Source organism: Coffea eugenioides, chromosome 3, assembly GCF_003713205.1.
Source record: "Coffea eugenioides isolate CCC68of chromosome 3, Ceug_1.0, whole genome shotgun sequence".
Lineage (NCBI taxonomy): Eukaryota > Viridiplantae > Streptophyta > Magnoliopsida > Gentianales > Rubiaceae > Coffea > Coffea eugenioides.
Window position 1 is genome coordinate 35,570,724 of NC_040037.1, and position 11,880 is coordinate 35,582,603.

The 11,880-nt window shown below is 36.1% G+C and overlaps 1 protein-coding gene across 1 annotated transcript; it reads right to left on the reverse strand.

Moving 5' to 3' along the window:
* Positions 1-106: 106 nt before the first annotated feature.
* LOC113764471 (TBC1 domain family member 22B-like) lies at positions 107-11,880 on the reverse strand. Its single transcript, XM_027308383.1, has 10 exons — positions 11,430-11,880; positions 9,686-9,836; positions 9,396-9,579; positions 8,249-8,319; positions 6,936-7,073; positions 6,747-6,838; positions 2,141-2,412; positions 1,418-1,503; positions 1,196-1,297; positions 107-535 (listed from the first exon to the last, which is right to left on the reverse strand). Exons 1-10 carry the CDS (start codon positions 11,555-11,557, stop codon positions 374-376), a joined length of 1,386 nt encoding a protein of 461 aa, XP_027164184.1. The 5' UTR covers positions 11,558-11,880; the 3' UTR covers positions 107-373.

Genomic DNA, 11,880 nt, shown 5'->3' on the forward strand with positions numbered 1-11,880 from the left:
AGCTCTCTGGAACTAAGAAATAAATTTTCAAATGTTCTGGATCCCATTATATTCGAACTTATGTTTACGCATTGTGACAAACAAAAAATTACAAAACAACCAGAGTGTAACAAATTAGAGACTAAACTTTATTTTCCTGCAAATCCTTACTTTCTATTATCAAAGATGTACATAAAAATCAGTTAGAGACACGGTTATTACAAAAACAGAATATGATCAGCTTTTTGTTCAGAAAACAGATGCCAACAAGCAAAATTCAGCCAACTGATTTAATAGGTAAAGATCAGCGCTGATCAGATGTATAGGTTGTGAAAAGAAAATAAAAACAACACATTCAGGAAGATGACCAGCTGGGAATCATGTTGTTCCGTCTTCAGCTAACCAAGTGGCTGGGAGACCTTTTAAACATAGTGTGCCACATGTAAGCTTGGGAAAGAACCATCTCCAGCTCCAAATGACTCCAGTTATTGGTTGGAAGGTGTTGAAGAAACATAACCATATCTTGGAATTCAAGCTTCTGAAGCTTATCGGACCACTGAAAACAAGTCGCATATTCAAAGATGAAGATAGTAGCATTAAATACAGAAAGATGAGACGTCTGTGTCCTTAGTATTTATGGTTGCTCCAAGTAAATCTCTGAATGAATTATCTAATGAAACATGATCAGAATTTTGTACAGAGATGACAAAAATATGGCAAAAAGAAAATCCACGTGAGAACACACAGGTGTGCACAGTGAGTTGCAAAGAGAGATGAGTGCTAATTCAGAAGTACAGATAAGGATTTTCACCCATGAGACAAGTTATTCAGTACCTCGATCATGATTTCTATAACCATCAGTGTCCTATCAAGATTCACATGGTATTTTAAGATCCAGAATTTTAGTCCAGGAGAAATTTAACCTTTATGTGATACCTTCATACAAGAGTGGTAGAAAGATACCAGCACAATCAAGTGTGTTCTTTTGTATGATTATACAAGTAAATACTGTGTGTTATTCTCATGTTTTAATTGTTGCAGAGCAGATTAGTTCAAGAATAACCAAATGGATGAAGATAGTTAACGTGAATGATTTGAGCCAAAAAGAAATACCCTCTCCAAAAAGCACAGTTACTATACCACTGCTAATCTCCTGTTCTCACTACAAGATATTTAATAAAGAACTTAACAGGCTTAAAGAGAGATTATATCTTACTGTTAACAGAAAACTGGCGAATATGTACACTAAAAATTCAGGCAATGCATCTCCTTCTGCAAGATACGTATCCCACAAGCGGGTAACAAGATGGAAAGGGATCTGTAGAAGCAAAGACGCTGATTGAAATCCCTCATAATTACCCAGGAGTGGGCAACCACATTCATTACATTTACAAATAAATAAACAAAATTAACTCTTGACACAGGAAAAAATACAAACCTCACGTATTAGAAGACAGTTGACCCAGCGGAATGCAAATTGAAGAAACTCAAGCCCTTGATTCTCCATGTGTGTTGATACAGGTTCTGAATCAACGGTACAGAAAAGCAGTAGATGAAAATGAGCGTAATAGGATACAGACATAATCTTTCAGGTTGCAAGATCATTTATAGACTTATGTTTCTTGAATTTCTTCAGCACCAACATGTACCCAAAAAGCGAAAAATACTTCCGAAGCAAATGAAAGAGCTCTTAGCCAAAAGAATGCCGAATAAACACGACCAAGAAATACCAAAAAGGAACTGTTGACGCAATTGAACCACTTGTGATAGAGTTGTAGGATAAACATACACCCAGAACCTCCTAGATCCACTACTTGTATACACAAGCAAAGTACCAAAAATAGGACCACAAAGATTAAAATCAAAAACCTTGTGGCCATAAACAATGAACACACATGGTCCCATACAAAAAGTTTATTTATTACCCCATGGCTTCTAAAGGCTCTTATGAACAAATTGATTTTTGAATATGGCAAGTAGTGCAGTTGCAAGATAACAGTTGCCTTCAATTTTTTTTTTTATTTTTATTTTTAGTTTTATAAGAACGATAACCATACTGTTCAAATAAAACAAAAGACCCACATGCAAATTAGATCTTCTCATACATAAGATTATTAGATGATTCCAAGCTTTAGAATTAACGCACAGTAACAGGGTATACCATCAATCCGTCTAACCAATTCCTTCAGCTTAAACACCAGCCGCTGAATTCCTGGTTGAGCAAATGTGTAATGGTCTTGCATACCATCAAGTAACTTTGATAGACACCAATAACAGTCAGCCTCAACATTAGATATTTGATCTGGAGACAGATCTGCCATTGACCAATTCTCAACACTGCCTTCTAAATGTTCTGACAAGAATACTACTAAAAAGGGGGTTGCCAGATCGTTTATTCCTTGAACATATCCACTTGCAGGATGCCGAATAGCCCTGAAAATGGACAATATTTAAATTTTTCCATAATAAAACATGAAAACCAAGGTTGATTTGGAAATTTACAGGAAAATCATGCAGCAATTACTCATGTAAAACTACAAATAGCACCATTATGGCTTTTATCTGTTTATTGATATAAACTATTGAGAGAAAAATCTCCTCCTTCCGGAAGCCCCTCTTTCTTTCCCTCTGCCTCATTGCCATTCTCGGTCTGTGATACTGACAAATTGGGAACTGTGGACTTAGCTAAAGTTTTCGTTCTGGTTGAGTCTGAACTGAATTAAAATGTCATTGGTACTTTTCTAATTGCTAACAACAAAAATCAATTAGAAATAGGATATTTTTGTATATAAGGGTTCTCTTCAGTAGTATGTGTCATTCTCCAGTAAGTTGCTGAACTTTAACAAGTAGCATTTACCTGATTAAACTATAATTTACAATCTTGCAACCAAGCTTCAAGTGCACAAACTCAAGATGAATTCAAATTCTTTGCAGCACATAAAAAAGATTAAAACATCCATTAATGTACCTAATTCTACCTGCCCATTTACCTCGAGCATGATATGCATTTTCTCAAAGGAGGTCAAAAAAGGATTTGACTAACTGGTTGAAAGACTTTGGTTCCAAGTTAGTGAAGTCTCAAAGTATTAGCAGTGCAAGGAGTGCAACAGTTCCCCTGAAGCTAATGTGCTCTCAGTTTTGTAAGTGCAATAGTTGAGCTGAGAAGGGGGGGAGTGGTAGGAAGGGTCATAGTGGTGGAGATGTTTCTTGGAAGGGGATTGGGTGTCCAAGATTTTGAAAGAAGAGAGAAGAAAAGGACGATGTACTGTTAGGACTGGTAAATGGCACTTTTTATGTAAGGCCTTGTCTCAACTTGCTGTTCTATTGCTGGTTGTATAGGAGCAGAGGAGAGGAGAAAGAGGCCAAGGTGGTAGTAGATCACTTCTAGGCCAGAGAAATAGTAGGGTATTGCAGCACAGGAACCTAGTAGTATCCATTTTACATTTCTTCTTTAGATTGGACAGCAATTCTGATGAAAGCTCCAGCATAAACACAATCTGCTTTCTTGCCTCCGATTCATGAGCAAAACTAACAGAATAACTAAGGCCCTGTTAGATAACCCAATTCAACACTTAATGTGTTCCGACATTAACATGTTCACACCTGTTTGATAACCAAAAATATAACATCTTAATTAAGTGCCTCCACATTGCCTAGGCAAAAATTACTTCAAAAAATAAGTGATAAGACATTCACTTATCAGTTAATACAAAATACGCTCAGATGTTAGGATTTAAATACATTTTTAATGGCAAAATAACCCAAAAAAGACACAATTACTTCCTCCCCTTCTTGTTCGTCATCTGGCATCTCTCTTGTCCTTCCTGCCTCTCTTCCTTCTAGCCTCGTTCTCCTTTTCCTTTTCAGCAGACATTATTCTCCAATAATAGAAGAGGAGTTTCTTCTTTTTTATAATTTTGTGGTTCATTCTTTTTTATCTTTTAAATAATTAATTCTTATTTTAAATGAAATTAATGTGTGTATAGGTGTGGTATATGTATGTGTGTGTATATATAGGTGTGTGTGTGTAATCAGTGGCGGATCGAGGACCCCAAGGTTAGGGTGGCACAATTATGTCAATATACATCGTATCACAAAAGGCAAAAACTTTCTTATATCATAAATAATTGTATAGATCATATGATAGTTGCATCATCTTTTCAACAGTATTAAGAGTTTCAATTACAAGAATACTGTTGAAGTAATGATACATTTAATATCTTTATACACTAGACAACTATAGTTCTTGTAAAAGGAGTTTGAATGAAGATCATTTATTCATTTGTATGTACCAAAAGTTTAAAGATTGTTCGTTTGTTTTCTATTAATGCTTTATTTTCTTTTTTTAGGTCGGAAAAAGAAAAATAAATTACTATTAGAAAAACGAGAGAAAATACTTTTAATTTGGATGTATTCATGTTTAAAATAAGCTACAAAGGCAATTACTTTATAAATTTAGGGGGGTAACATAATGGGAGAAAGGAAATTTGAAAATTTCAGGGAGTGCAAATATAAGATAAAATTAAAAATTTTAAAATTTCTTAAGGCAACTTTAGGAGCTTTTCATAATTGGGGGATGTTTTGGGGGGGGGGAGGGGGGGGGGAGGGAGAGGGTGGGAGGGAGGAGACGGGGGGGCGGGGGGGGCGGGGGTACGGGGGGTGGGGGGGGGGGCGGAGGAGGGGGGAGGGGGGGCGGGGGAGGGGGGGGGTGGGGGGGGGGGGGGGGAGGGGGGGGGGGGGGGGGGGGGGGTGGAGCGAGGGTGGGGGGAGGGTGGGGGGGCGCGGGGGGGGGGGGGGAAGAAGGGGGACAGGATTCGGGATTGGGTGGGTAAAGTATCTTCTGGGTTTTAAGACCGATCCCCACTGTAGCCAAGAAAAAGGGTCTTCAGTTCTGTCATATATCATCTCAAATATCAGCATACATACTAAGAAGTAAGAATACTCTATGTTTTTCAGTGTTCAGGTTCTATATAGAAGTTATATGATATCATACATTGACAATTAGTAATACTTTAAGGATTCAGATTTTGAGTTTCTCAGATTTTCAGAGTTTGTCCTGCTTCAAATAGGCAACACTAATGTTCAGCCACCTTTTAAATCAGAGAGGCACGAAAGAATATGGGCCAATATGCAACTCTAGATATTGTTCGAAAGAACAGACTTTATAGAGCCTTCAATCTACAATGGTCATCATGTGGAATTAAGTATTCCTGGTGAGAGAAAATTGCTGAAATAGGCAAACAAAAAATGCAAAACTGACTCATATAAGCAAACGGTAACAAACAATTAATAATTAATGAATCAGTCTAATGCATCGCAAGACCCATTCTCATTGATGCTCGCCATGCGGGCGAGTTCCATTTTATGACTGAGGAATGCTTCAGCAGCTCTTTATTTACAAAGATGGTTATTTGATAGGTGCCTTACAGCGTAACAACTTATCAGTCAGAGAATACTGCCAACAGTGCCAGGTTAAATAGAGGTTTTCAAAGTTTTTTCTAACATGTTCCCCGAAATCCAAATTTTTCAGACCCCAATGGCGCGCCTAATTGTCCCCCTGCTAAATTCGTAAAGGACAGTAAATTGTCCCAAAGTTAACAGGAAGACTCATTCAAATCTTCATACTTCCAAGAGTAAGAAAAATGAATGCCTATAGAAGTAGAATAGCTTTAGTAATTTTCAATTTAAAGATTTCTCTTCCACTATATTCCATGCTGGTCTTTTTGCCTGGAATTCTCTTAATCTGACTCAGATGTCTTTTCCATTTTATTTCACACCTTTGTGCCAAGATTTGTTACACATCATGAAATGAAGAGTGTTTCGCAACAGCCTGTTTTCCATGGTAGTTTAACATGGCCTACAATAATGTTTTCTCCCTAGCATGTACCATATTTAACTTCATACATATCCTATTCAGTGAGATATAAGAGGCACATATCTATCCATCAAAACCTTCTGAAAATATTTTTTCTGGTAGTCATTACACAAACCTGGCAATCAAAAGGACAAAGAAATACACAGTGGATGGCCTACTTCCTAGAGACGCAACTAGTAAAAGGAATTCGTGGAAACTACAGTATGTAAAAATTTAAAAATTCCAAAAGGCTCTGATTGATAAATAATGTCAAATAAGTTCCCAATCTTTCTTTTTGCTACATTTACAGAGTCCAGTGCAAGCATCTCCTGGATCACTTAGAAGATCTGTATGACCAAAGGTGGATCTACAAAGGGGGTAATGGGGGCGCATGCCTCCACTGCCCCAATTAAGTTGTGTTATCATGTGAATATATATTATATTACACGAAAAAGATGCAACACTTTTTTATGTGTATATTGTTGTTGTGCACTCCATCCATCCCATTTCATATGTCACGATCAACTTTGCACACAGTTTAAGAAAAGTAAAATTTGACTATAATACATGAGCTGTTAAAGCAACTTTTTCCATTATTGCCACTAAATTAATATTCAACTTTTTATTAGTTCAGTTTGAAATTTTGAAAAAGGCCCAATAGAACATGACGTAAATGTTTTCCCGACAGGAAAGTTGGGCACTATTTATTTCTATTTTTAGACCATGACTACAATTTTGAGCCAAACCAAAATAGAAACCAAGACCTATAAAATGGGCCAGAGGGTGTACCTACTTTTAGGAAAGACAGAAACTAGCAATTATTTCCTGCTCCACCACTGTATATGACATTGACCAATTCAACCAGTTCAGAAGGATTACTATCATATGTATATCAGCATAAAAGGTAACTAACCATATATAAAGTATGCGCTCCAAAGATTTCTGAACTTCAGGTTGTTGAAAAAAAGAGACATCAGGTACAGTTCTTGGACAATCAACAGCAATCTGAAAAGAATAATTGGAACATATGAATATGTGGTTACACAAGGCTGCCAATACATTGTCAGGAGATAATAACCAAGAGGAATAGCCTCTAATAAACCTGCCGGAGCATGTTAATCTCTTCATCTGTACGCTCAGTGTCTTGAACATCATAATACTGAGCAACACAATCAAGATACTCCAGGCGCTTTCTCCTCAAAACTCCCTCCCTTCTATCTGAATTAGGGGGTGCATATCCCTGTTGTCAGTTCATTATTTAAATTTCAAAAAGCAACAACAATCTTTCCAGCTAGATATTCTAAATTTCTTTAATTAATCAATGCGAATATGCAAGCCAGGAAATAGCTGAACAGAATTTATGAAGACAAACTAGTCTTTGCAGTACACAAGTTACAAATCAACTTAAATTAGCTAGACTAAACATCATCTTCCTCCTTTTTTCATTCCTGCATTAGTTGTGGAAAAGGCTAAGAAGTTTTTCTTGAAAAAAAAAATTGAGTGGCAGAAGACCAGCATAGAAAATGAGATGAGAAAACGAAGCTTCAAAAGGCACTAATATTATATATACAGAACAATAAAAGAACCTAGATAATAACCTAAATAATATACAGCATCAACAGAAAGTTTCGTTATTAAACAAAAAGCACAAAAGTTCAAATCAAAACCTTTTGTAAAGAACCTTACATCTGCCGAGAGAGAGAGAGAGAGAGGTTTCACAGATAAACATAATGGGAAAATTTCGAAGTTCCATCTGAAAAAACTAGACATCTATGTAAATAATCAAATTCATGACAAAATGGATAGACATCCATCTTAAGTTCTAAACAGAGAAGAAAACACAGCCAACTCTCACTATCAAAACGCCAAACAACTCCAAGAGAGACTTTCAAAGAATATATGAAAAAAAGCACCACAGAATTTTAGATAATCTACTACATGAAAAATAATCAACACAATTCCCAAGCGAAACAGAAAGGACAACTATTTTGTTCTTTCTACCAACCTCCAATTTCTCCTTCATCATATTTTCTGTGTTATCTCAAACCTTTTTAGTCTCATATGAGTTAAAGTAAACAAGTGCAGAAATGTAAAGATAAAAAGGGCCAGTATTATCTACAGGAAAGATTACAGTGATGAAAAGTTTCTTAACTAAACAAAACTCCCAAAACTTTTGCAGTACATTTCCGAGACACAATCTTCTGTAACCATAGTATTCTTTAATTTCTATTTTCCTGCCTGTAAAAACATATAGGCCAAAGTTTTGTCACAGCCATTTTTGAGATATATTGCAGCTGGTCAAAAAAAAACCATCAGATGCAGCATAGATGGAGGCAATAATTAACATGAAATTACCAACCATGCTATTTGAATCAAAAAACTTTAGACAGGCTAGTTTTTAGCATAATGGCATACCAAAAGAAGTCTCCACACACTTGGCCGCAAATATGGTGGAACACCACTCCAGGCTAGTTCACGCAGGTTATCTGTAAGATAAGAATGGCAAAAAATCAATAGGATTCCGAAATTGAATTTTTCAATCAATAACAAAACAGAATAACATATTGATTGCACAATCATTTTCCAAAAGAAACCTATGTTTCATATAGTATATACTGACCTGAACTAGCTTTCTCATACAAGAACAAAGTTAATATCTTCCTCAACTTGAAAATCAAGGATTTGTCATGATGCTTCCCAAAAATCCAAATTATTCTTTCAGTTTACACCCATTATACTAGTTATCTCAAAGCTTCTTCTTCACACCTCTCATCAAAGGCGGGGATCTTACATATATATGATCAGCAGGCAGGGATCTTACAAATATATGATCATCAGGCGAGGATCTTACAAATATATGATCACCGATTATCAATCAGAAAAGGGGGGAAAAACAATTCAATGACAGTCTCTATTTGTGTTCACCTCACTTGGCACCCAACAAAACCAACATCCTTCCCCTGATTAATTGCATGCAATTGGAGACAACAGAAATGCTTTTTCAGAACAAACAACTTCAATAACCTTTTATTATGTCAAAGATACTTAATTCAGTAAAAATGTTGCTTTTTACAGCTGATATGCTGCAGCTACAACTGGTTTTCCCCTCATAATTTATATAATAAAATTACCACTGTTCAGTAACAACTTTTCGTGCACCAATTACTGGACTGCCAGCTTGTAATACGCTAATTATTGTAGCGCCTGCTGGTTTCAGCTACGGATTTTTCCCTCAATATGTCATCTTCCTACGTATAGCCTCAGGCGCAGAAAGGAAAAAATCAAAGTATAAAAGTTACTTGAAAACTTTAAGGCCACTTGTCTACCAGCCACACTTATATCCATAAAACTTGCAAAACAGTCTAAAACACCCAAAGTGGGACTAGAGAACTTTAATTCCTCCCTCCAGGAGAAAAAAGAATTAGAAACAAGATGAATACAAAATTGAAGAATATATGATTATCCAGCTTACACAACCATATCTAAACCAGGAAAATTCTTAAATACTATCATAGCAAGCAAAGACAATGATTCAGATGTATTATAGAAAAATTATTAATACCTAGAATAACAGTCGTCCCAGATAATTCTTTTGTGAACTTCATCAATCTTGCGGAATCTGTAGCTCTAGCACCAACCGTGGGTTTCTGAACCTCTCTAGATGCATTTTCTGAATTTGAGGTTGACAATTTCATTTTGCTAAAAGATGTAGTAGTACTTGCATTACTTCTGTTTTGGAGTCCATCCTAAACTCAAAAAGAAAATCTTAATAAGAACATGTTACCAATTAAAGCAAATTACAGAATTACCACTACATAAGGAGACAATGGCAGGAGTGGCTTATCCTAAAACCTGACTAGATTCATCCACTCGTTCACTGGAACCAGTATCATTATCCGATAAACTCCTGTTACTATCTGGAGACCTTAGAATTAAGTCATCCTGTGGATCTGTCCTCCTTGTGATTAGTATCTTACCAGGAAAACTGCGCCCTTTCAGCAACCTAAATGGCATTAAAAGACCATTCAAAAAATTTCTCCACAATTCATAACAAAAGATTAAAAAGAGATCGTAAGCTGAATATTTGTCATAGAGCCTCCAACATTATGAATTTCAACATAGATTCAAAATGAAGATATGTATGCCAATGACTACCATTACCAAACCTTAAATTAAAGGACTACTAACGAGTATATCCTGGATCACAGGGGCCTACTTCTTTTACTAAAACTACTAAATGGTGAATGTTAAGCATGATTTTTCAAAATATGGCCATAGAGCTCCAAAGTCCTCTGGAACCAGTTATTATGTGTAAAACCTTTACCAGAAAAAAGGGAAAAAATTTAAATTGAAAAACATATCGCTCATGCACTTTGAGCACTCTAATGGCCCGTTTGGAAGGTGAGTTTTTTGGGTGTTTGTCTAAAACTTTACTGTAGCTTACTGTAGAAGTTTTTTAAAAAATTTTTGAACTGCGTTTTTTTTTTTGAATATTTTGAAGTGTATAGTTTAAAAACTTTGAAAAGTTTTTTGAGGTTACTGTAGCAAAAATTTTTAAAAAACTTGTAGCAGACAAACTTGGCAAAAAACTTGACTTCTCCTGGTGTACTCCACAAAATTATGGAGTACCAATTCAAGTACCTTGTGCTATAATTTATCCCTGGAGAGCAATCACAAACCTAAGAAGTATAAATCAACAACTAGAACCACTGACATATTGAATTTAAAAAAAAAAATCACAAATCTTGGAGACCAAACAAAGCAGCGGTACAACCTATGGGACATAAATCATGCATCATCATTGAAGATTATAAATTTTTCAAAGCAGGATTTGACATTGCCTTCCCCTATACATAGGATAAGAGCAAGCAGCATTGCTGCCCGAAACTTCAAAATCCAGAAAATGAGAGAGAGACTCTTCAACAATTTTAGGAGTTTGTGGATAACCCAAGTGGGTAGATATACCAACTTTCTAGAAATAATAAAAACAAAATCGAAACAGACGATTAAGCAGTAGCATTACCATCTTGCATCCTAAACATGAGAAGTGCAAAAAGAGTTCTACTCTTTCAGAATTAAGTAACTCTTAATGAAAACTAACATAAAATCCAATCAAATTGAATAACCACTCAAAACTAATAATCATGAAAATAGGAGCAAGCTAGTCTACCTTTTCCCACATTAACAATATTCCCATCCACAAAACTTGCCAAATTTCTATTCACCACAAATACAAATATATCAAACATCCAGAGATAACCGGAAATTGCACCTATTTAACTACCAATTTAACAAATCAACTAAGTTATAGCTGTTAAATGAGCAGAAATTTAAAAAAAAAAAAACACAAAAAGTCAAAGCTCAAAACTTGAAGAAAAATTTCACAAATTGATACTATTTCCTCTTCCTCACTGATCACACACTATAAACTCTAATTGAATGAGACCCGTCTGGATTTTCTCAAATAATTCCTAACTGGGTACTCAGATATGATAAAAGAGCTGCGTTGAATAGCACAAAGTTGGCGCTTTAAATTTTCTGACAGAAAACTTTTTAGACATTGCTGGATCTGTTTTATATGCAAGTTACAGCATACCCGTGAACACTTCTGAGAGTTTGATTGAATCTTGAATCGACAGCAGAAGAAGCCGAAGAGGGAGATGTCTCTTTCTTTAGATCTTCTTCCTTGAAACTGCTGTTGCGGCTCCTCATGACTTCCCACATAAAAAACCCACCAAAATCACGCAAAATCCATGAATCCTCGACTACCCAAGCACAAATTAGTCTATGAAATCCAAAGGTAGCAATTGGTTCCCATCTGGTGGACTCTCAAAATCCCAACAAATTAAAAGCCATATGCAACACCAAGAATGAAAGTGAAGGGTGGAATCACTGACGGAGATTCTTCTTAACTATGTGGGAGGAAGGTGGCGGACCGGTGGTGGTGGTGGTGGTGGTGGTGGAAGAAGATTAGTCGTGCAATTGGGAGAACAGAGGGTTAGCGAGGCAGAGAAAGCTTCTGTATTGTTCTGTTTTCATATTTTCAT

Excerpts from the sequence above, each read along its gene's own strand:
- LOC113764471 (XM_027308383.1), bottom strand. The coding sequence starts at position 11,557 with ATGTGGGAAGTCATGAGGAGCCGCAACAGCAGTTTCAAGGAAGAAGAT. Across the intron at positions 8,320-9,395 it reads TGGGACGACTGTTATTCTAG|ATAACCTGCGTGAACTAGCC; the intron begins GTATTAATAATT and ends CTTATCTTACAG. Across the intron at positions 6,839-6,935 it reads AGATTAACATGCTCCGGCAG|ATTGCTGTTGATTGTCCAAG; the intron begins GTTTATTAGAGG and ends TATTCTTTTCAG.